This window comes from Catharus ustulatus, chromosome 34, assembly GCF_009819885.2.
Source record: "Catharus ustulatus isolate bCatUst1 chromosome 34, bCatUst1.pri.v2, whole genome shotgun sequence".
Classification (NCBI taxonomy): Eukaryota; Metazoa; Chordata; class Aves; order Passeriformes; family Turdidae; genus Catharus; species Catharus ustulatus.
Genome location: NC_046254.1, coordinates 1,557,653 through 1,581,648, shown reverse-complemented (window position 1 = coordinate 1,581,648; position 23,996 = coordinate 1,557,653). Strand labels below are relative to the sequence as shown.

Below are 23,996 nucleotides of genomic sequence, written 5' to 3'. Positions count from 1 at the left end.
ACCCCTTGTGTCCCCAAATGTCCCCGTGTTCCTCTGTGCCATCCACGTGTCCCCCAATTGTCCCTCTGTGCCACCCTCGTGTCCCCTCTGTGCCATTCACGTGTCCCCAAAATGTCCTCGTGTCACCTCTTGTGTCCCCAAAATGCCCCCGTGTTCCCCCGTGCCACCCTCGTGTCCCCGAAATGTCCCCTCTGTGCCACCCGCGTGCCCCCAAAATGTCCTCGTGTCACCTCTTGTGTCCCCAACTGTCCCTGAATTGTCCCCTCTGCGCCACCCCCGAGTCCTCAAATTGTCCCCGTGTCCCCTGTGCCACCCACGTGTCCCCAAAATTGTCCCCTCTGCGCCATCCACGTGTCCCCAAGTTGTCCCCCTGTGCCACCCCCGTGTCTCCAAACCGTCCCCGAGTTGTCCCCGTGTCCCCAAGTGCCACCCACCGTGTGCCCTCGTTGTCCCCTCGCTGTCCCCTCATTGTCCCCTCGTTGTCCCCACGCTGTCCCCTCGCTGTCCCCTCATTGTCCCCTCATTGTCCCCTCGTTGTCCCCTCGTTGTCCCCTCATTGTCCCCTCGCTGTCCCCTCGTTGTCCCCTCATTGTCCCCTCATTGTCCCCTCGCTGTCCCCTCATTGTCCCCTCGTTGTCCCCTCGTTGTCCCCTCATTGTCCCCTCGTTGTCCCCTCGCTGTCCCCTCCCCGGGACACACCGGTGCCAAAAATTCTCTTTAGTATAAATAAGGGCGGGGGACACGCGGTGGCCCCGCGGGGACAATAAAGTGACAAAGGCACGGGGGGGGGGGGATGTCACCCTGGGGACAGCGGGGACACGGTGGCACCGCCCGCGGGGACAGCGGGGACAGCGCCGGGGGGGGCTCAGTAGTGCGGGGGTGGCACCGCGGGTGACACGGGAGGTGACAGAGGTGACAAAGGTGACACCCGCGGGAGGTGACACTGGAGGTGACACAGGTGACAGCTACACCACGGTGCCACTCGGGGAGCCGCCGTTCTGCGAGGACAGGCCCTGCGGGGGGGGAGGGGACAGCGGTGACACCGGGGCAGGCGACAAATGCCACCTCCCCTCCCTTGGTGACGTCATCGCGGGGATTTCCCCACGCCCGACCCCAAAATCCGCGGTTTGGTCCCTAAAATGTCACCCGGACACCCCCGAATCCCGGCCCGGACACCCCCAGACCCACGGGGACATCGGGATTTGTCACGACAGATTATCGCGACATGGTCATGGTGCTGCTGGGACCCCCAAATCCCCCCTAAACCCCCCCCAAATTCCCTCTAAATCCTCCTAAATCTCCCCAAAATCCCCTCCCGGACGCCCCCAGACTCACGGGGACACCGGGGAGAGGCGAATTTGTCACGACAGATTTTCGCGACAGGGTCATGGTGCTGCTGGGACGCCGAAATCCCCCCTAAAACCCCCCCAAAACCCCTCTAAATCCTCCTAAACGCCCCCAAAATCCCCTCCCGGACGCCCCCAGACTCACGGGGACACCGGGGAGTGACGAATTTGTCACGACAGATTATCGCGACAGGATCACGGTGCTGCTGGAACCCCCAAATCCCCCCCCAAATCCCCTCCCGGACACCCCAAATCCCCTCCAGGACGCCCCCAGACCCACGAGGACCCCGAGGACAGACGAGTCTGTCCCGACAGACTATCGCGATACAAACCTGCTCCAGATGAGCTCCTCCTAGACGCCCAAATCCCCCCAAAATCCCCCCAAATTCCCCTCCCCGACGCCCCCAGACTCACGGGGATTGTGGGGTGGCCTCTGGGGACAGATGAATCTGTCCCGACAGACTGTCGCGATACGGTCCAGGTGATGCTGGTACCCCCAAATCCCCTCTAAACCCCCCAAAACTCCCCCCAAAACTCCCCCCAAAATCCCGCCCGAGCCCCCTCCCCAGACTCACAGCGCCCCCTCCCCAGACTCACAGCGACCCCCGGCCGTGCCCAGGTGCAGATGAGCCCCTCCTGGCAGAGCTATCGCGATACAAACGTGGAACTCCTGGCACCCCAAACCCCCCCAAACCCCCCCGAGCCCCCTCCCCAGACTCACAGAGACCCCCGGCCGCGCCCAGGTGCAGACGAGCCCCTCCTGGCAGAGCTATCGCGATACAAACCTGGAACTCCTGGCACCCCAAATCCCCCCAAAATCACCTCTAAACCCCCCAAATTCCCCCCGAGCCCCCTCCCCACACTCACAGAGACCCCCGGCCGTGCCCAGGTGCAGATGAGCCCCTCCTGGCACGACTATCGCGATACAAACCTGGAACTCCTGGCACCCCAAACCCCCAAATCCCCTCTAAACCCCCCAAAATCCCCCCAAAATCCCCCCGAGCCCCCTCCCCAGACTCACAGAGACCCCTCCCCAAACTCACAGAGACCCCCGGCCGCGTCCAGGTGCAGATGAGCCCCTCCTGGCTGGGCTGTCGCGATACAAACCTGAAACTCCTGGCACCCCAAACCCAATCCCAGACCCCCCAAATCCCCTCTAAATCCCCCCGAGACCCCTCCCCAGACTCACAGAGACCCCCGGCCGCGCCCAGGTGCAGATGAGCCCCTCCTGGCAGAGCTATCGCGATACAAACCTGAACTCCTGGCACCTCGAACCCCCTCTAATCCCCTCTAAACCCCCCAAATCCCTCCCGAGCCCCCTCCCCAGACTCACAGAGACCCCCGGCCGCGCCCAGGTGCAGATGAGCCCCTCCTGGCACGCTGTCACGATACAATCCTCCAGGAACAGCAGCACCGTCAGCCTCTCCTGCGCGATTTTCTTGCACACGAGCGGCTCGAGCAGCGGCACCTCGTGCAGCCGCGGGCACAGCGACGTCCCCAACACCTTGGCCGTGTCCAGCGAGCCCCGGGAGACCCCCGGGAGAGCCCCGGGAGGTTTCTCGGAGCCGCCCCCTCCCCGGCTGATGTTGCCCAGGCTGTGGTAGCGTTTGTGCTCCTTCTCGGGGGGCCCGCGGGGGTCGCGCAGGGTCAGCGTGGCGAAACGAGCCGGGGCCGGGGGGACTCGGGGGGAGATTTGGGGACCCCCGCCCGGTTGGGGGAGGCTGTTGGAGCGGGATAAGGAGCGGGGTAACCCCCCCGGGATGGAGGGGATGGAGGGAGGGGGGTCTCGGGGGCGGGGAGGGGGCGGCCGGGGGTCCAGCACGTCCTCGGTGAGGTCCCACAGGCAGAACTGCGTGTCCTGGCCGGCCGAGCCGAAGCGGTAGGTGACACTTTGGGGGGGCTCCTGAGGGGTCTCCCCCTCCCCATCCCCATCCCCATCGTGCTGAGGAGTGAACGGATCGAACGCCACCGCGTTGACCCACGACTTGTGGCCGTGACCCCGAGCCACCACCCGGCCTTCAGCGAATGACCACACGGTGACCAGGTCATCCTCGCCCCCGGTGACCACGTAACGACCGTCGGGGCTCCAGCAGACGCAGAGGAGCCCCCCGAAGTAACTCCTCATCATCCCCTGCAGCAGCATGGAGGCGAAGTGGAACACCCTGAGCACGCCGTCCTGGCTCACGCACGCCAGCCAGCGCCCGTCGGGCGAGAAGGCGAACTCGTTCAGGGGTCCCGAGCCCACCGCCCACTTCAGCAGCGGGTTCCGAGGGGTTTTGCTCTTGCACGAGAAGACCCTGAAGCCCTCGCCCTGCGTGACCAGCGTGTACTGAGGGCTGGTGGCCCCGCACGGCTGCTCCGAGTCGTACAGGTACAGGTGGCCGCTGGCGTGGGAGGCCAGGAAGAGGCGCTCGGTGTCCGGCAGCCACCGCACCAAGGTCACCTTGGACTTGTCGATCAGGCGCTGCGGGGAGGGGGGGGAAAGGGTTAAAAGGGGGGTGGGGAGGGGTCTCAAGGTGGTCCCAAGGGGTTCCCTGTGGCCCTGGTGATCCCATGGAGCTGCTGAAGGGTTGCTGGTGGCCCTGGGGGAGTCCTGATGGTCCCATGGGGGTCTCAAGGGGTTCCTGGTGGTCCCAAGGGGTTCCTGGTGGTCCCAAGGGGCTCCTGGTGGTCCCATGGGGCTCCTGGTGATCCTGGTCAGGTCCTGGTGGTCTCATGGGGGTCTCAAGGGGGTGCTGGTGGTCCTGGTGGTCCCATGGGGCTCACAAGGGGTTTCTGGTGGTCCTGGTGGTCCCATGGGGGTCCCAAAGGGCTCCTGGTGGCCCTGGTGGTCCCATGAGTGATCCCAAAGGGTTTCTGGTGGCTCTGGTGGTCCCAAGGGGTTCCTGGTGGCCTTGGGGAAGTCCCGGCGGCCCAGGGGGAGTCCTGGTGGTCCCATGGGGGTCCCAAGGGGCTCCTGGTGGTCCCATGGATCTCCTGAGGGGTTTCTGGTGGCCCTGGTCAGGTCCTGGTGGTCCCATGGGGATCCCAAAGGGTTTCTGGTGGCTCTGGTGGTCCCATGGAGCTGCTGAGGGATTGTTGGTGGTCCCATGGGGTTCCCAAGGGGCTCCTGATGGCCCTGGGGGAGTCCTGGTGGTCCCATGAGGCTCCCAAGGGGTTTCTGGTGGCCCGGGGGTTCCCATGGGGGTCCCTAGGGGCTTCTGGTGTCCCTGGTCGGGTCCTGGTGGTCCCATGGGAATCCCAAGGGGGTGCTGGTGGTCTCAAGGGGTTTCTGGTGGCCCAAGGGGCTCCTGGTGGTCCCCATGGGGGTCCCAAGGGGTTTCTGGTGGTCCTGGTCAGGTCCTGGTGGTCCCACAGAGCTGCTGAGGGGCTCCCTGTGGCCCTGGTGGTCCCAAGGGGTTTCTGGTGGCCCTGGGGGAGTCCTGGTGGTCCCAAGGGGCTCCTGGTGGTCCCCATGAGTGATCCCAAGGGGTTCCTGGTGGTCCCAAGGGACTCCTGGTGGCCCAGAGGCTGCTGAGGGATTCCCTGTGGCCCTCTGGTGGTCCCAAGGGGCTTCTGGTGGCCCTGGTCAGGTCCTGGTGGTCCCAAGGGGGTCCTGAGGGGTTTCTGGTGGTCCTGGTGGTCCCATGGGGATCCCAAGGGGCTCCTGGTGGTCTCAAGGGGGTCCCAAGGGGTTTCTGGTGGTCTCAAGGGGTTTCTGGTGGTCCCATGAGGATCCCATGGGGGTCCCAAGGGGTTCCTGGTGGTCCCAAGGGGCTCCTGGCAGTCCTGGTGAGGTCCTGGTGGTCCCATGGGGGTCCCAAGGGGCTCTTGGTGGTCCTGGTTGTCCCATGGGGATCCCAAGGGGTTTCTGATGGCCCTGGTCAGGTCCTGGTGGTCCCATGGGGGTCCCAAGGGGCTCTTGGTGGTCTTGGTCAGGTCCTGGTGGTCCCATGGGGGTCTCAAGGGGGTCCTGGTGGTCCCAAGGGGCTTCTGGTGGCCCTGGGAGAGTCGTGGTGGTCCCATGGGGGTCCCAAAGGGCTCCTGGTGGCCCTGGGGGATTCCTGGTGGTCCCATGGGGGTCTCAAGGGGTTCCTGGTGGCCCTAAGGGGTTTCTGGTGGCCCACAGAGAGTCCTGGTGGTCCCATGGGGCTCACAAGGGGTTTCTGGTGGTCCTGGTGGTCCCATGGGGGTCCCAAAGGGCTCCTGGTGGCCCTGGGGGAGTCCTGGTGGTCCCATGGGGGTCCCCAGGGAGTCCTGGTGGCCCTGGTGATCCCAAGGTGTTTCTGGTGGCCCACAAGGAGTCCTGGTGGCCCCATGGGGATCCCAAGGGGTTCCCTGTGGCCCTGGTAGTCCCAAGGGGTTTCTGGTGGCCCCAAGGGGTTTCTGGTGGCCCACAGAGAGTCCTGGTGGTCCCACGGAGCTGCTGAGGGGTTCCCTGTGGCCCTGGTGGTCCCAAGGGGTTTCTGGTGGCCCTGGTCAGGTCCTGGTGGTCCCATGGTGGTCCCAAGGGGTTTCTGGTGGCCCTCGTGGTCCCATGAGTGATCCCAAGGGGTTCCTGGTGGTCCAGAGGCTGCTGAGGGATTCCCTGTGGCCCTGTGGGGGTCCCAAGGGGCTCCTGGTGGTCCCATGGGGATCCCAGGAGGGTTCTGGTGGTCCTGGTGGTCCCAAGGGGCTCCTGGTGGCCCTGGTCAGGTCCTGGTGGTCCCATGGGGATCCTGAGGGGTTTCTGGTGGTCCTGTGTGGGTCCCAAGAGGCTCCTGGTGGCCCCAGGGGGATGCTGGTGGTCCCAGGGGGTTCCTGGTCTTCCTGGTGGTCCCAAGGGGCTCCCGATGGCCCCAGTGGCCCTGGTGGCCCCAAGGTGGCCCCAGTGGCCCTGGTGGTCCCAAGGGGTTCCTGGTCTCCCTGGTGGTCCCAAGGTAGCCCTGGCGTCCCCAGAGGGATGCTGGCGGTCCCAAGGTAGCCCTGGTGACCCCAAGGGGTTCCTGGTCTCCCTGGTGGCCCCAAGGTGACCCTGGTGGCCCCGGTGTCCCCAGAGGGATGCTGGTGGTCCCAAGGTGGCCCTGATGGCCCAAAGTGGCCCTGGTGTCCCTGGTGTCCCCTCACCTCCTCGTTGAAGAGCCGGCCAGCGCTGTCCTTCTTGGCCAGGTCCAGGTACTGCACCTGTCCGGCCGAGAAGCCGACGAGCAGCGCCAGCGTCTCGGGGCCCGCCGTGAACTGGTTGAAGTCGTGGCAGGTGGGCTGGGTGCCCTTGTACACGCGTTTATCGATGGGGCGCTGCAGGTCCAGGGACTGGGGGGACATTGTCACTGTCATTGTCACTGTCACTGCCCTTGTACACGCGCTTGTCGATGGGGCGCTGCAGGTCCAGGGACTGGGGACATGGGGACATGGGGACATTGTGTCATTGTCACTGTCACTGTCACTGTCACTGTCATTGTCATTGTCACTGTCACTGCCCTTGTACACGCGCTTGTCGATGGGGCGCTGCAGGTCCAGGGACTGGGGACATGGGGACATTGTCATTGTCACTGTCACTGTCACTGTCACTGTCACTGCCCTTGTACACGCGCTTGTCGATGGGGCGCTGCAGGTCCAGGGACTGGGGACACAGGGACATGGGGACATTGTCACTGTCACTGTCACTGTCACTGTGTCACTGCCCTTGTACACGCGCTTGTCGATGGGGCGCTGCAGGTCCAGGGACTGGGGGGACATGGGGACATGGGGACATTGTCACTGTCACTGTCACTGTCATTGTCACTGTCACTGTCACTGTCACTGCCCTTGTACACGCGTTTATCGATGGGGCGCTGCAGGTCCAGGGACTGGGGACATGGGGACATTGCCATTGTGTCATTGTCATTGTCACTGTCATTGTCACTGTCACTGTCACTGCCCTTGTACACGCGTTTATCGATGGGCCGCTGCAGGTCCAGGGACTGGGGACATGGGGACATTGTCACTGTCACTGTCACTGTGTCAGTGTGTCACTGTCACTGTCATTGTCATTGTCACTGTCACTGTCATTGTCACTGTCATTGTCATTGTCACTGTCACTGTCACTGTCACTGCCCTTGTACACGCGTTTATCGATGGGCCGCTGCAGGTCCAGGGACTGGGGACATGGGGACATTGTCATTGTGTCACTGTCACTGTCACTGTCATTGTCACTGTGTCATTGTCACTGCCCTTGTACACGCGTTTATCGATGGGCCGCTGCAGGTCCAGGGACTGGGGACATGGGGACATTGTCATTGTGTCACTGTCACTGTCATTGTCATTGTCACTGTCATTGTCACTGTCACTGTCACTGCCCTTGTACACGCGCTTGTCGATGGGGCGCTGCAGGTCCAGGGACTGTGGGGACATTGTCACTGTCATTGTGTCATTGTCACTGTCACTGTCACTGTCACTGTCACTGGCACTGTCCAGGGATGTCACCTCTGGCACTCCCCAGGGACTCTGTGCCCACCCTGGGTCACCAATGGGGCTGTCCAGAGGGTCCTGGGGGGGTCTGGGGTCACTGTCACCAACCTTGCGGTCACTTGTCACCAATCCTGGGGTCACTGTCACTGTCCCTGGGGTCACTGTCACCAGCCCTGGGGTCACTGTCACTGTCCCTGGGGTCACTGTCACCAGCTCTGGGGTCACTCTCACCACTGTCCCCATTAGCAGAGTCCCCTGGGCGGTTTATAGTGTCACTGTCTCTGTCCCTGGGGTCACTGTCCCTGGGGTCACTGTCACTGTCCCTGGGGTCACTGTCACTGTCCCTGGGGTCACTGTCACCAATCCTGCGGTCACTGTCACCAACCCTGGGGTCACTGTCACCAATCCTGGGGTCACTGTCACTGTCCCTGGGGTCACTGTCACTGTCCCTGGGGTCACTGTCCCTAGGGTCACTGTCACCAGCCCTGGGGTCACTGTCACCAGCCTTGGGGTCACTGTCACCAATCCTGGGGTCACTGTCACTGTCCCTGGGGTCACTGTCACTGTCCCTGGGGTCACTGTCACCAATCCTGGGGTCACTGTCACCGACCCTGGGGTCACTGTCACCAACCTTGGAGTCACTGTCACTGTCCCTGGGGTTACTGTCACCAACCTTGGGGTCACTGTCACTGTCCCTGGGGTCACTGTCACCATCCTTGGGGTCACTGTCACTGTCCCTGGGGTCACTGTCACCAACCTGGGGGTCACTGTCACCACTGTCCCCGTTAGCAGAGTCCCCTGGGTGGTTTTTAGTGTCACTGTCAGTGTCCCTGGGGTCACTGTCACCAACCCTGGCACCACATTTCCCCCCCCATTCCCCCCGTTATTCCCCCGTTCCCCCATCAACCCCAACCCCCGTTCTCCCCCGTTCTCCCCGGTTCTCCCGCTCCTCCCCCGCTCCCCGCCGTTACCCTGCGGCTGCCGCGTCCCCCGCTTCCAGCCCCTCCGTAGAAATGCAGCTCCCGGCCGAGGTTGCAGCAAACTCGGCTGCGCTCGGCGGCCCCTCCGGGCGGGCTCCGGCTCCGCGCCAGCCGCACCACGGAGAGCCGGACCGGCGGCAGCGCGCCGGGGCCTGGCGGGGCGGGCCCGGCCGGGGCGGGCCCGGCGGAGGAGGCGGCGGCGGCGGCGGCGGCGGCGGCGGTGGCGGGGCCCAGCAGGCGGTACGAGCCCTCACGGGTGCGGAAGCGGCTCTTGAGCTCCGGAGCGGCCGCGGGAGCCTCGGCCGGGCCCGGGCCCGGCGCCGCCGCCGCCATCGCCGCCGGAAGCCGCGTCAGGCCCGGGCGGGAGCGGCCGCCGCCATGGCGGAGCTGAGTCACCGAGGCCACGCCCACGGGAGGGGGGACCACGCCCACATGGGGTGGGATGGGCCAATCAGTGCGTGAGGAGAGTGGGGACACGCCCACGGGGAGGGGCGGGTATGGCCATATAAGGTATGGGCACGCCCCCACTGGATGGAATAACGCCCCGAAATATGGGGACCACGCCCCTAAATGAGACCACGCCCCCAAACACGCAAACCACGCCCCCAATGAGGCCACACCCATGAATTACAGAGACCACGCCCCCAAACATGGAAACCACGCCCCCAAACATGGAAGCCACGCCCCCAAATGAGACCACACCCATGAGTGGCAGAGACCACGCCCCCAAATGAAACCACATGTGTGTGGTGGAAAACACGCCCCCAAACGCCAAGACCACGCCCCAAAATATGCAAACCACGCCCCCAAATGAGACCACACCCGTGAGTGGTGGAAACCACGCCCCAAAATGCAGAGACCACACCCCCAATTGACAGAAACCACACCCCAAAATATGGAAGCCACGCCCCCAAATGAGACCTCACCCCAAAATATGGAAGCCACGCCCCAAATGAGACCACACCCATGAGTGCAGGTAACCACACCCACAAAAGGAAACCACGCCCCCAAATGAGACCACACCCATGAGTGGAGGAAACCACACCCCAAAATATGGAAACCACGCCCCCAAATGAGACCACACCTTAATAGATGTGACCACACCCCCAAATGGAAGCCACGCCCCCAAATGAGACCACACCTTTGCATAGAAGAGACCACGCCCCAAACTGGAGACCACACCCCTGTGAAACAGAAGCCCCACCCCCAAATGGTGAAACCACGCCCCTAAAATGACACTGTGCCCCAGGTGGAAGCCACGCCCACCAATGCTTAAACCCCGCCCCAAAAGTGGTCCAAGCCACGCCCACCCAAACACTTGAGTGCAGACCACACCCCCTAATCTGCATAACGAAACCCCGCCCTTTTCACACCCCCACTCTTGAGACCCCCCCCCAAAAAAAAATTCCAGACCAGACCCCAAACTCGTCCCAGGTTTTTATTGATCCCCCCCAGGCCCGGGGGTCTCGGGGGGCTCCCCCCGCCCCCCTCAGCCCTCGGTGGGGACATCGGGGACCCCCCCCGGGGGCCCCTCGGGGCTCTGGGTGCCGGGGGGGGGCGGCTCCGACGAGGGGGGGCTGCTGGGGGGGGCCTCGCCGGGGGGGGGCAGGGTCTGGGGGGGCTCCGTGCCCGCGGGGGGGTCCTGGGGGGGATGAGAGGAAGGGGTTAAAAACAGCCCCTCCCCCACCCCAACATGGGGAACCCCAAAAAGGGTTGGGGGAGGGGAGGGGATGGGGGAGGGGCTCACCTTGGGGACGTCGAGGGCGGCGTCGGGGGGGGACGCGTCCCCTCCCCCCGAGCTCTCCTCATCCTCGGGGACGCTGATGAAGATGGAGGGGGGCTCCAGCTCCGACCCCCCCAAATCCTGGGGGGCTTCTGAGGGGGAGGAGCCCGAGCTGGGACCCCCCCCCCGGGGCTGGGGGCGCCCCCTTGGCCTTGGGCTCCTCCTCGCTCGCACGTTTGGGGGGCTTCTCCTGGGGACAGCGGGGGACAGGTGAGGGGGGGACACCGAGGTGTGCCCTGTCCCCAGGGGGGCACTCTGACACATCAGGGCTGCTGTCCCCCCCTCTCCAGGTGTCCCCTCCCCTGTCCCCAGCTGTCCTGGTGTCCCCAAGGGTCTGGGGCCACTCTGTCACCTTGTCCTCACCTGTCCAGGTGTCTCCTCCTTTGTCCCCTCCCCTGTCCCCACCTGTCCAGGTGTCCCCTCCCCTGTCCTCACCTGTCCAGGTGTCCCCAAGGGTCTGGGACCATCTGGGGCCACCCTGTCCCTCTGTCCTCACCTCTCCAGGTGTCCCCTCCCCTGTCTCCACCTGTCCTGATGTCCCCAAGGGTCTGGGGTCACCCTATCCCCCTGTCCCCACCTCCCCAGGTGTCCCCAAGGGTCTGGGGCCACCCTATCCCCCTGTCCCCACCTGTCCAGATGTCCCCACGGGTCTGGGGCCACTCTGTCACCCTGTCCTCACCTGTCCAGGTGTCCCCTCCCCTGTCCCCATCTCTCCAGGTGTCCCCTCCCCTGTCCGTCCCTCTCCAGGTGTCCCCTCCCGTGTCCCCTCCCCTGTCCTCCCCTCTCCAGCTGTCCCCTCCCGTGTCCCCTCCCCTGTCCCCACCTCTCCAGGTGTCCCCTCCCCTGTCCCCACCTCTCCAGGTGTCCCCTCCCGTGTCCCCTCCCCTGTCCCCACCTCTCCAGGTGTCCCCTCCCCTGTCCCCTCCCGTGTCCCCTCCCGTGTCCCCACCTCTCCAGGTGTCCCCTCGGGCTCGTGGCGCGTGGTGGCCTCCAGGATGGCCATGGTGGACAGCGGGATGTGCGCTTGCTGTGACAGAGGGGACACACGGCACGGGGTGTGACATCCCGGGGTGGCACCTGTCCCCAGGGTGTGTGACATCCCTGGGGTGGCACCTGTCCCCTGGGCTGTCACCCCTGTCCCTGAGTGATGTCACCTGTCCCTGAGTGATGTCACTGTCCCAGAGGGATGCCACCTGTCCCAAGAGGTGTCACCTGTCCCCAGGGATGTCACCAGTCCCAGGGCAATGTCACCTGTCCCTGGGGATGTCACTGTCCCTGGGGACGTCACTGTCCCAGAGTGATGCCATCTGTCCCAGAGGATGTCCCCTGTTCCTGGGGATGTCACTTGTTCCCAGAGCAATGTCACCTGTCCCAGGGGATGTCCCCCATCCCCAGAGCAATGTCACCTGTCCCTGGGGATGTCACCTGTCCCTGAGTGATGTCACCTGTCCCTTGGGTGTCACTGTCCAGGAGGTGTCATCTGTCCCCAGAGCGATGTCACCTGTCCCTGGGGATGTCACTGTCCCTGGGGACATCACTGTCCCAGAGGGATGCCACCTGTCCCCGAGTGATGTCACTGTCCAGGAGGTTTCACCTGTCCCCAGAGGTGTCCCCTGTCCCAGAAAGATGTCACCTGTCCCCGAGCAATGTCACCTGTCCCTGAGTGACGTCACTGTCCCTAGGGATGTCACTGTCTCCAAGCAATGTCACTCTCCCTGGGGACGTCACTGTCCCAGAGAGATGCCACCTGTCCCAGAGCGATGTCACCTGTCCCTGAGTGATGTCACCTGTCCCTGAGTGATGTCACCTGTCCCAGAGCTATGTCACCTGTCCCAAGAGGTGTCACCTGTCCCAGGGCAATGTCTCCCATCCCCAGGGCAATGTCACCTGTCCCCATGGGTGTCACCTGTCCCTGGGGATGTCACCTGTCCCACAACAATGTCCCTGTCCCCAGTGTCACCTGGTGGGGGGTGAGGGCGCGCACGTGGCTCAGCAGGGGCTCGCGCAGCTCCGGGCACTGCCCAGGGCAATGTCCCCTGTCCCTGGGGATGTCACCTGTTCCCAGAGCAATGTCCCCTGTCCCCAGTGTCACCTGGTGTGGGGTGAGGGCGCGCACGTGGCTCAGCAGGGGCTCGCGCAGCTCCGGGCACTTGTCGAAGACGGCGCCGAGCTGGGGCGGGGGCAGCTGCAGGATCACCTGGAAGGACTGCGGCTTCGTGCGCTGGCAGCACTTGATGAACCCCTCCCACACCTTGGGGTACTTCCACACCTGGGGGGACACACCTGGGGTCACACCTGGAACACCTGGGCACACACCTGAGAAACCCCTCCCACACCTTGGGGTACTTCCACACCTGGGGGGACACACCTGGGGTCAGTGAGAGCACCTGGGGACACACCTGGGGACACCTGACACACCTGGGGTCACACTTAATAAACCCTTCCCACACCTTGGGGCACTTCCACACCTGGGGGTCACACCTGGAACACCTGGGGTCACACCTGATGAACCCCTCCCACACCTTGGGGTACTTCCACACCTGGGGACACACCTGGGGGTCAGTGACAGCACCTGGGGACACACCTGGGGACACACCTGGAGATACCTGAGACACCTGGGGTCACACCTGAGAAACCCCTCCCACACCTTGGGGCACTTCCACACCTGGGGACACACCTGGGGGTCAGTGAGAGCACCTGGGGACACCTGGGGACACACCTGGGGACACACCTGGGGGTCAGTGAGAGCACCTGGGGACACACCTGGAACACCTGGGGTCACACCTGTTAAACCCCTCCCACACCTTGGGGTACTTCCACACCTGGGGGGACACACCTGGGGTCAGTGACAGCACCTGGGGACACACCTGGGGATACCTGGGGATACCTGAGACACCTGGGGATACACCTGGAACACCTGGGGACACACCTGGGGACACACCTGGGGGTCACACCTGGAACACCTGGGGATACCTGAGACACCTGGGGATACACCTGGAACACCTGGGGACACACCTGATAAACCCCTCCCACACCTTGGGGTACTTCCACACCTGGGGGGACACACCTGGGGTCAGTGACAGCACCTGGGGACACACCTGGAACACCTGGGGATACCTGAGACACCTGGGGGCACACCTGGGGTCAGTGAGAGCACCTGGGGACACACCTGGGGTCAGTCAGAGCACCCGGGGACACATCTGGGGATACCTGAGACACCTGGGGGCACACCTGGGGTCAGTGAGAGCACCTGGGGACACACCTGGGGACACACCTGAGAAACCCCTCCCACACCCTGGGGCACTTCCACACCTGGGGGACACACCTGGGGTCAGTGACAGCACCTGGGGACACACCTGATAAACCTTCCCACACCTTGGGGTACTTCCACACCTGGGGGGCACACCTGGGGTCAGGGAGAGCACCTGGGGACACACCTGGGGATACACCTGGAACACCTGGGGACACACCTGATAAACCCCTCCCACACCTTGGGGTACTTCCACACCTGGGGGGACACACCTGGGGTCAGTGAGAGCACCTGGGGATACACTTGGGGTCACTGAGATCACCTGGGGACACACCTGGAGCACCTGGGGTCACACCTGATAAACCCCTCCCACACCTTGGGGTACTTGCACACCTGGGGGGACACACCTGGGATCACCTGGGGACACACCTGGGGTCACCTATCCCCACCTGTTCAGGTGTCCCCAAAGGGTCTGGGGTCAAGTGGGGGCACCTGGCTCACCTGAGGGGCAGCACCTGATGAATGGGGGCGTTTCAGTGGGATTTGGAGGAATTTGGGTGAATTTTGGGTGAATTTCAATGGGATTTGGGCAAAATTTGGGTAATTTTGAGGTAATTTCAGTGAGATTTGGGGTGAATTTTGGGGCAATTTCAGTGGGATTTGGGTGAATTTTGGGGTGAATTTTGGGGTGAATTTTGGGGTGATTTCAGTGAGATTTTGGGGTTATTTGTGGGGTAATTTCAGTGGAATTTTGGGACCAGTTTGGGGTGATTTTTGGGGTAATTTCAGTTGGATTTTGGGTGAATTTTGGGTGAATTTCAATGGGATTTTTCTCAATTTTGAGATAATTCCAGCGGGATTTGGGTGAGTTTTGGGGTAATTTCAGCGGGATTTTTTTAAATTTTGGGGTGATTGCAGTGGGATTTCAGCATCAATTTTGGGGTGAATTTTGGGGTAATTCCAGCGGGATTTTTCTGAATTTTGGGGTAATTTCAGTAGCATTTTGGGGCCAGTTTTAGGGTGAATTTTGGGGTAATTCCAGTGGAATTTGGGAACATTTTAACAGATTGGCGTAGCCTTTAAATTCAGCACCTGCCAGTAAGCTCCAGGACCGTGGGATTCTGTTAGTAATTAGTTACTAATTAGTTACTAATTCGTTAACTAATTCCTTACTAATTCATTAACTAATTCATTACTTATTCATTACTATCTCATTAAGTAATTCATTACTGATTCGTTACTAATTCCTTACTAACTCATTACTAATTTGTTTACTAATTCGTTACTAATTCGTTACTAATTCGTTAACTAATTTGTTACTGATTCTTTACTAATTCGTTACTAATTCCTTAACTAATTCGTTACTAGTTCATTAATAATTCGCTACTAATTAGTTACTAATTTGTTAATGATTTTGTTACTAATTAGTTACTAATTTGTTAACGATTTTGTTACTAATTAGTTACTAATTTGTTAATAATTCGTCAACTAATTCATTTGCTAATTCGTTACTAATCCGTTACTAATTCGTTAACTAATTCATTACTAATTTGTTAACTAATTTGTTACTAATTAGTTACTAATTTGTTAACTAATTAGTTACTAATTTGTTAATTATTTTGTTAACTAATTAGTTACTAATTAGTTACTAATTTGTTACTAATTTGTTACTGATTCCTTACTAATTCCTTACTAATTTGTTAACTAATTCATTACTAATTTGTTACTAATTCGTTAACTAATTTGTTAACTAATTGGTTACTAATTAGATAACTAATTAATTACTAATTTGTTAACTAATTTGTTACTAATTCATTATTAATTTGTTAACTAATTTGTCAGTAATTTGTTAGCTAATTTGTTAACTAATTCCTTACTAATTTGTTACTAACTCGTTAATTCCTTACTAACTCTTTACTAATTCGTTACTAATTTGTTACTAATTCATTAATTCATTACTAATTTGCTAACTAATTCGTTACTAATTCATTACTAATTCATTAACTAATTTGTTACTAATTCCTTACTAATTCGTTACTAATTTGTTACTTGCGCCTTAAAGTCCGGTGCGCCTTATGGTCGTTAAATTACTGTATTTCAATGGGATTTTGGGGTGAAATTTGGGGTGATTTCAGAGGGATTTGGGTAAATTTTGGGGTGAATTTCAGTGGGATTTGGGTGAAATTTGGGGTGATTTCAGTGGAATTTTAAGGTAATTTCAGCAGGATTTTCTTCTGAATTTTGAGGTAATTTCAGCAGGATTTAGGGATGAATTTTGGGATAATTTAAGCGGGATTTTTTTCAAATTTTGGGGTGATTTAAGCAGGATTTTTCTGAATTTTGAGATTATTTCCGTGGGATTTTGGGGTGAATTTTGGGGCAATTTCAGTGGGATTTTGAGATTATTTCAGCGGGATTTTTGTGAATTTTGGGGTAATTTCAGTGGGATTTTGGGGCCAGTTTCAGGGTGAATTTTGGGGTAATTCCAGCAGGATTTTTTTGATTTTTGGGGTAATTTAAGCAGGATTTTTATGAATTTTGGGGTAATTCCAGTGAGATTTTGGGGTGAATTTTCGGGTAATTCCAGCGGGATTTTTTTGAATTTTGAGATTATTTCACCAGGATTTTGTGGTGAATTTTGGGGTAATTTCAGCAGGATTTTTCTGAATTTTGAGATTATTTCAGTGGGATTTTGGGGTGAATTTTGGGTAATTTCAGTGAGATTTGGGTGAATTTTGGGTGAACTTCAGTGAGATTTTGGGGTGAATTTTGGGATAATTCCAGTGGGATTTTTCTGAATTTTGGGATAATTTAAGCGGGATTTTTCTGAATTCTGGGATAATTTCAGCAGGATTTTTTAAAATTTTGGGGCAATTTCAGCAGGATTTTTTTGATTTCTGGTGTAATTGAAGTAGGATTTTTTTAAATTTTGAGATTATTTCACCAGGATTTTGGGGTGAATTTTGGGGTGATTTCTGTGGGATTTTGGGGCCAGTTTGGGGTGAATTTTGGGCTAATTTCAGTAGGATTTTTCTGAATTTTGGGGTAATTTCAGTGAGATTTTGGGGTAAATTTTGGGTTAATTTAAGCGAGATTTTTTAAATTTTGTGATAATTTCAGCGGGATTTTTGGGTGAATTTTGGGCTAATTCCAGCGGGTTTTTTTTCAATTTTGGCCCCCCCAGACCTGTTTCATGATGAGCCTGGACAGGATGTTCATGACGAAGCCCCCCAGGCGCGGGTACATGGTCAGCGCCTGGAGCACCGCGAGCAGCGCGGATTTTGGGGGGTTTTGGGGTGAATTTTGGTACAATTTCAGTGAAATTTGGGGTGAATTTTGGGGTAATTCCAGGGGGATTTTTCTGAATTCTGGGATAATTTCAGTGGGATTTTTCTGAATTTTGGGGTAATTCCACTGGGATTTTTTTTAAATTTTGGGGTAATTTCAGTGGGATTTGGGGGCCAGTTTTGGAGTGAATTTTGGAATAATTCCAGCAGGATTTTTTTGAATTTTGGGATAATTTAAGCAAAATTTTTATGAATTTTGGGATTATTTCAGTGATATTTTGGGGTAATTCCAGGGAGATTTTTCTGAATTTTAGTATTATTTCAGTGAGATTTTGGGTGAATTTTGGGGTAATTCCAGGGGGATTTTTCAGAATTTTGGGATTATTTCAGTGAGATTTTGGGTGAATTTTGGGATTATTCCAGTGGGATTTTTTTGAATTTTGGAATAATTTAAGCAGGATTTTTTTGAATTTTGAGATTATTTCAGTGGGATTTTGGGGTGAATTTTGGGGTAATTCCAGTGGGATTTTTCTGAATTTCGGGGTAATTTCAGTGGGATTTTTTTTAAATTCTGAGATTATTTCAGTCGGATTTTGGGGCAATTTTGGGGCAATTTCAGTGGGACTTTGGGATAATTCCAGGGGGATTTTCCTGAATTTTGGGGTCATTTCAGCAGGACTATTTTTAATTTTGAGGTAATTCCAGTGGGATTTTTATGAATTTTGAGATTATTTCAGCACACTCTTGGGGTGAACTTTGGGATAATTCCAGTGGGATTTTCCTGAATTTCGGGGTAATTCCAGTGGGATTTTTTTTAATTTTGGGATTATTTCAGCAGGATTTTGGGGTTAATTTTGGGGCAATTTCAGTGGGATTTTGAGGTTATTTCAGCGGGATTTTACTGAATTTTGGGGTAATTTCACTGGGATTTTTAAAAAATTTTGGGGTAATTTCAGTGGGATTTGGGGGCCAGTTTTGGAGTGAATTTTGGGGTAATTCCAGGGGGATTTGGTTGAATTTTGGGGTCATTTCAGTGAGATTTGGGTGAATTTTCGGGTAATTTTGGCGGGATTTTTCTGAATTTTGGGGTAATTCCAGCAGGATTTTTCTGAATTTTGGGATAATTTAAGCGGGATTTTTTCGAATTTTGAGATCATTTCAGCGGGATTTTTTGGGCAATTTCAGCGGGATTTTGGGCTAATTCCAGTGGGTTTTTTTTAAATTTTGGGCTAATTCCAGCGGGTTTTTTTTTTAAATTTTGGCCCCCCCAGACCTGTTTCATGATGAGCCTGGACAGGATGTTCATGACGAAGCCCCCCAGGCGCGGGTACATGGTCAGCGCCTGGATCACCGTGCGCATCAGCAGCATGGGCAGCGGGCTCTGCTCCATCAGCTGCTGCATCACCACCGCCAGCACCTCCGACGTGTACACGTTCCGCTCGGCAAAGCACAGGTTGGTGGCTGCGGGGACAGGGGGTGATGGGAGGGACTGGGAGGGACTGGGAGGGACTGGGAGGGGATTGGGAGGGGCTGGGAGGGACTGGGAGGGAGTGGGAGTGGAGTGGGATGGACTGGGAGGGACTGGGAGGCACTGGGAGGGGAGTGGGAGGTGCTGGGAGGGACTGGGAGGGGATTGGGTGGGACTGGGAAGGAGTGGAAGGAACTGGGAGGAGCTGGGAGAGATTGGGAGGGGACTGGGAGGGACTGGGGGGCATTGAAAGGGCACTGGGAGGGACTGGGAGGGGCTGGGAGGGAAATTGGGAGGGACTGGGAGGGAACTGGGAGGGACTGGGAGGAGCTGGGAGGGACTGGGATGGACTGGGAGAGACTGGGAGGGACTGGGAGGGGTTGGGTGGGGAGTGGGAAAGACTGGGAGAGACTGGGAGTGGAGTGGGAGGGAGTGGGAGGGGCTGGGAGGGAGTGGGAGGGACTGGGAGGGAGTGGGAGGGACTGGGAGGGACTGGGATGGACTGGGAGAGACTGGGAGGGACTGGGAGGCACTGGGAGGGGAGTGGGAGGGGCTGGGAGGGACTGGGAGGGGATTGGGTGGGACTGGGAAGGAGTGGAAGGAACTGGGAGGAGCTGGGAGAGATTGAGAGGGGACTGGGAGGGACTGAGAGGGAATTGGGAGGGGCTGGGAAGGACTGGGAGAGGAGTGGGAGGCAATGGGAGGGAGTGGGAGGGAGTGGGAGGGAACTGGGAGGGACTGGGAGGGGCTGGGAGGGACTGGGAGGGACTGGGAGGGATTGGGAGTGGACTGGGAGGGAGTGGGAGAGGAGTGGGAGGGGATGGGAGGGGATTGGGAGGGGATTGGGAGGGACTGGGAGGGACTGGGAGAGGAGTGGGAGGCACTGGGAGGGGAGTGGGAGGGAGTGGGAGGGACTGGGAGGGGAATGGGAGGGACTGGGAGGGACTGGGAGGGGCTGGGATGGACTGGGATGGACTGGGATGGACTGGGAGGGACTGGGAGGGGAATGGGAGGGACTGGGAGGGACTGGGAGGGGCTGGGATGGACTGGGATGGACTGGGATGGACTGGGAGGGACTGGGATGAACTGGGAGGGACTGGGATGAACTGGGAGGGGCTGCAGTCCATGCACAGGGGTCCCACTTCCCCCCCGCTTGTGCCCTGTGCGTCCCCTTGAGTGTCCCTGTCACCCCCTGGATGTCCCCTGGATGTCCCCATGGATGTCCCCATGTCCCCGTCACCCCTGGGTGTCCCCATGGTGTCCCCACGGTGTCCCCACCTTTGATGATGGATTTCATGTCACGCTTGGAGGAGTCGATGTCTGTGTCACCCCCTGTGTCCCCATGTCCCCATGGTGTCCCCTGGATGTCCCCATGGTGTCCCCTGTCCCTGTCCCCACCTTTGATGATGGATTTCATGTCACACTTGGAGCAGTCGATGCACACGCGTGTCCCGTGTCCCTCTGTGTCTGTGTCACACTCTGTGTGTCCCCATGTTCCTGTCACCCCCTGTGTCCCCACGTCCCCATGGTGTCCCCATGTCCCTGTCCCCTGTCCCTGTCCCCACCTTTGCTGATGGATTTCATGTCACACTTGGAGGAGTCGATGCACATGTGTCCTGTGTCCCTGTGTGTCATGTGTCCCTGTCACCCCCTGTGTCCCCATGTCCCTGTCACCCTCTGGGTGTCCCCTGGGTGTCCCCATGTCCCCATGGTGTCCCCATGTCCCTGTCCCCACCTTTGATGATGGATTTCATGTCACACTTGGAGGAGTCGATGCACACGTGTCCTGTGTCCCTGTGTCTGTGTCACCCCCTGGATGTCCCCATGTGTCTCCATGTCCCCATGGTGTCCCCATGGTGTCCCCATGGTGTCCCCACCTTTGCTGATGGATTTCATGTCACACTTGGAGGAGTCGATGCACACGTGTCCTGTGTCCCTGTGTCTGTGTCACACTCTGTGTGTCCCCATGTTCCTGTCACCCCCTGTGTCCCCACGTCCCCATGGTGTCCCCATGTCCCTGTCCCCTGTCCCTGTCCCCACCTTTGCTGATGGATTTCATGTCACACTTGGAGGAGTCGATGGACACGTGTCCTGTGTCCCTGTGTCTGTGTCACCCCCCGGGTGTCTCTGTCACCCCCATGGTGTCCCCACCTTTGATGATGGATTTCATGTCACACTTGGAGGAGTCGATGTTGTGCAGGGCGATCAGGAGCTCCCCGGGGTTCAGGGGGGACACGGCCGAGGCGCCGTCACCTGTGGGGACAGCGGGGACAGGAGGGGACAGGAGGGGACAGGGACAGGGACAGGGATGGGGACAGGGACAGGGACACAGGGACAGAGGACAGGGGACAGGGATGGGACAGGGACAGGGATGAGAACACGAGGGATGACAGGGACAGGGGACAAGGGACAGGGATGGGGACAGGGGGATGACAGGGACAGGGGACAAGGGACAGGGGCTGTGTCACACCCTGGGCTGGCCCTGGGCTCACCCTGTGCTCCCACAGCCCCTCCTGGGATGTCACAGTGTCCCCAACCCCTGGCATGTCCCATGTCCCACCCCAGGCTGTTCCAGGTCCCCAAACTGTCCCCAGCTGTCCCCTCACTGTGCTGTGTCCCCAGCCTGTCCCCAAGCTGTCCCATGTCCCCAAGCTGTTCCCAGGCCATCTCCAGCCTGTCCCATGTCCCCAAGCCATCCCCAGCTGTCCCCAGCCTGTCCCCAAGCTGTCCCCAGCTGTCCCCTCACCGTGCTGTGTCCCCAGTTGTCCCCAGGCTGTCCCATGTCCCCAAGCTGTTCCCAAGCTGTGTTGTGTCCCCAGCCTGTCCCCAGCCTATCCCATGTCCCCAAGCCATCCCCAGGCTGTCCCCAAACTGTCCCCAAGCTGTCCCATGTCCCCAAGCTGTCCCTGAATTGTCCCCAACTGTTCCCAAGCTGTCCCATGTCCCCAAGCTGTCCCAAACTGTCCCCTCACTGTGCTGTGTTCCCAGCTGTCCCCAGCTGTCCCATGTCCCCAGCCTGTCCCCAAGCTGTCCCCAAACTGTCCCCAGCCTGTCCCCAAGCTCTCCCATGTCCCCAGCCTGTCCCCAAACTGTCCCCAGTCTGTCCCCAAGCTGTCCCCCAGCTGTCCCCTCACCGTACTGTGTCCCCAGCCTGTCCCCAAGCTGTTCCCAAGCTGTGTTGTGTCCCCAGCCTGTCCCCAGCCTATCCCATGTCCCCAAGTCATTCCCAGGCTGTCCCCAAACTGTCCCCAGCTGTCCCCAGCTGTCCCCAAGCTGTCCCCAAGCTGTCCCATGTCCCCAAGCTGTCCCCAGCTGTCCCCTCACCGTGCTGTGTCCCCAGCTGTCCCCAGCTGTCTCATTTCCCCAAGATGTCCCCAAGCCATCCCCAGCTGTCCCCAAGCTGTCCCCCAGCCTGTCCCCAAGCCATCCCCAGTTTTCCCCAGCCTGTCCCCTCACCGTGCTGTGCCCCCAGCCTGTCCCCAGCTGTCCCCAACCTGTTCCCAAGCCATCCCCAGCTGTCCCCATGTCCCCAGCTGTCCCCAGCTGTCCCCAGCTGTCCCCTCACCGTGCTGTGTCCCCAGCAGCCGGTTGAACACCTCCTTCACCACGATGGGGTTCAGTTTGATCCCAAAGCCATCCCCAGCTGTCCCATGTCCCCAAGCCATCCCCAGCTGTCCCCAGCTGTCCCCAACCTGTTCCCAAGCCATCCCCAGCTGTCCCATGTCCCCAGGTGTCCCCAGCTGTCCCCAGGTGTCCCCAAGCTGTCCCCTCACCGTGCTGTGTCCCCAGCAGCCGGTTGAACACCTCCTTCACCACGATGGGGTTCACTTTGATCCCAAAGCCGTCCCCAGCTGTCCCATGTCCCCAAGCCGTCCCCAGCTGTCCCCAAGCTGTCCCCAGCTGTCCCCTCACCGTGCTGTGTCCCCAGCAGCCGGTTGAACACCTCCTTCACCACGATGGGGTTCAGTTTGATCAGCTTGGGCAGCGCCTGGATCACCTCTTTCTGCACCAAAACCACGGCCCCACTCAGCCCCAGGCGACACCAGGGGACACCAGGGGACACCAGGGGAGGTGACAAAGGCCACACCAACCTTCTCCAGCCCGTTGAGGACGGGGATCAGGAAGCGGACGTCCGGCAGCCGCTTGTGGTAAAGGTCCCGGACGCGCTTGACCAGCTCGGGGGAGGGCGGCACTGGGGGGGGGAGGGGACGTTGGGGACATCGGTGCCACCCCTGGGTGTCCCCCCAGTGTCCCCCGGGTGTCCCCAGCCCCACCTTTGTCCGTCAGGCTGTGCAGGCAGCGCGTCACCAGCGTCTCGGCGCCCTTGGGGCAGTTCTCCACCAGCAGCAGCAGCTCGGGGGAGTTCATGCCCATGCCTCGGATCTGAATAAAAATTCAATAAATTTAATAAAAATCTGCATTTTTATAAACCCAAAATTTCCAAATTTCATCAAAATCTGCATTTCTAAACCCAAAATCCCCAAATTTACACAGGGCAGTTCATGCCCATGCCTCGGATCTGAATAAAAATGACACAAAATCCAACAAATTTAATAAAAATCTGCATTTCTTAACCCAAAATTTCCAAATTTACACAGGGCAGTTCATGCCCATGCCTTGGATCTGAATAAAAATGACACAAATTTAACAAAAATCTGCATTTCTTAACTCAAAATTTCTAAATGTCACCAAAATCTGCATTTCCAGAAACCTAAAATTTCCAAATTTCAACAAAATCTGCATTTCTAAACTCAAAATCCCCAAATTTACACAGGGCAGTTCATGCCCATGCCTCGGATCTGAATAAAAATTCAACAAATTTAATAAAAATCTGCATTTCCAGAAATTCAAAATTTCCAAATGTCACCAAAATCTGCATTTCTAAACCCAAAATTTCCAAATTTACACAGGGCAGTTCATGCCCATGCCTCGGATCTGCAAAAAAAATAACTCAAAATTCAACAAATTTAACAAAAATCTGCATTTCTAGAAACCCAGACTCCTAAATTTCATCAAAATCTGCATTTCTAAACCCAAAATCCCCAAATTTACACAGGGCAGTTCATGCCCATGCCACGAATCTGAACAAAAAATAACACAAAATTTCCAAATGTCACCAAAATCTGCATTTCTAAACCCAAAATTTCCAAATTTACACGGGGCAGTTCATGCCCATGCCTCGGATCTGAACAAAAACCCAACAAATTTAATAAAAATCTGCGATTTTATAAACTCAAAATTTCTAAATTTCAACAAAATCTGCATTTCTAAACCCAAAATCCCCAAATTTACACAGGGCAGTTCATGCCCATGTCACAGATCTGAATAAAAATTCAACAAATTTAACAAAAATCTGCATTTCTAAACTCAAAATTTCCAAATGTCACCAAAATCTGCGATTTTATAAACCCAGAATTTCAAATTTCATCAAAATCTGCATTTCTAAACTCAAAATTTCCAAATTTACACAGGGG

General features: G+C 57.6%; 2 protein-coding genes across 9 annotated transcripts in view; both read right to left on the bottom strand.

The window, feature by feature from the left end:
- Positions 1 to 702: 702 nt before the first annotated feature.
- Positions 703 to 8,938, bottom strand: LOC117009664 (dystrophia myotonica WD repeat-containing protein-like; the record flags this gene model as incomplete). Its single annotated transcript, XM_033083972.1, has 4 exons — positions 703 to 1,013; positions 2,680 to 3,810; positions 6,432 to 6,617; positions 8,726 to 8,938. Coding segments are annotated over 4 exons (1,578 nt in total), but the record flags the coding sequence as incomplete, so codon positions are not given.
- Positions 8,939 to 10,481: 1,543 nt separating this feature from the next.
- SYMPK (symplekin) overlaps positions 10,482 to 23,996 on the bottom strand; it is a 54,719-nt gene continuing 41,204 nt past the window's right edge. For all 8 annotated transcript variants that reach the window (XM_033083980.1, XM_033083981.1, XM_033083979.1 and 5 more), the window contains 8 exons: positions 22,797 to 22,905; positions 22,614 to 22,714; positions 22,435 to 22,525; positions 20,674 to 20,775; positions 18,328 to 18,515; positions 12,610 to 12,786; positions 11,467 to 11,544; positions 10,482 to 10,707 (listed from right to left, as the gene is read on the bottom strand). In XM_033083980.1, the coding sequence (XP_032939871.1) occupies positions 10,540 to 10,707; positions 11,467 to 11,544; positions 12,610 to 12,786; positions 18,328 to 18,515; positions 20,674 to 20,775; positions 22,435 to 22,525; positions 22,614 to 22,714; positions 22,797 to 22,905 (1,014 nt within the window). In that variant the 3' untranslated portion in view covers positions 10,482 to 10,539. The remainder of the gene's footprint in view (positions 10,708 to 11,466; positions 11,545 to 12,609; positions 12,787 to 18,327; positions 18,516 to 20,673; positions 20,776 to 22,434; positions 22,526 to 22,613; positions 22,715 to 22,796; positions 22,906 to 23,996) is intronic.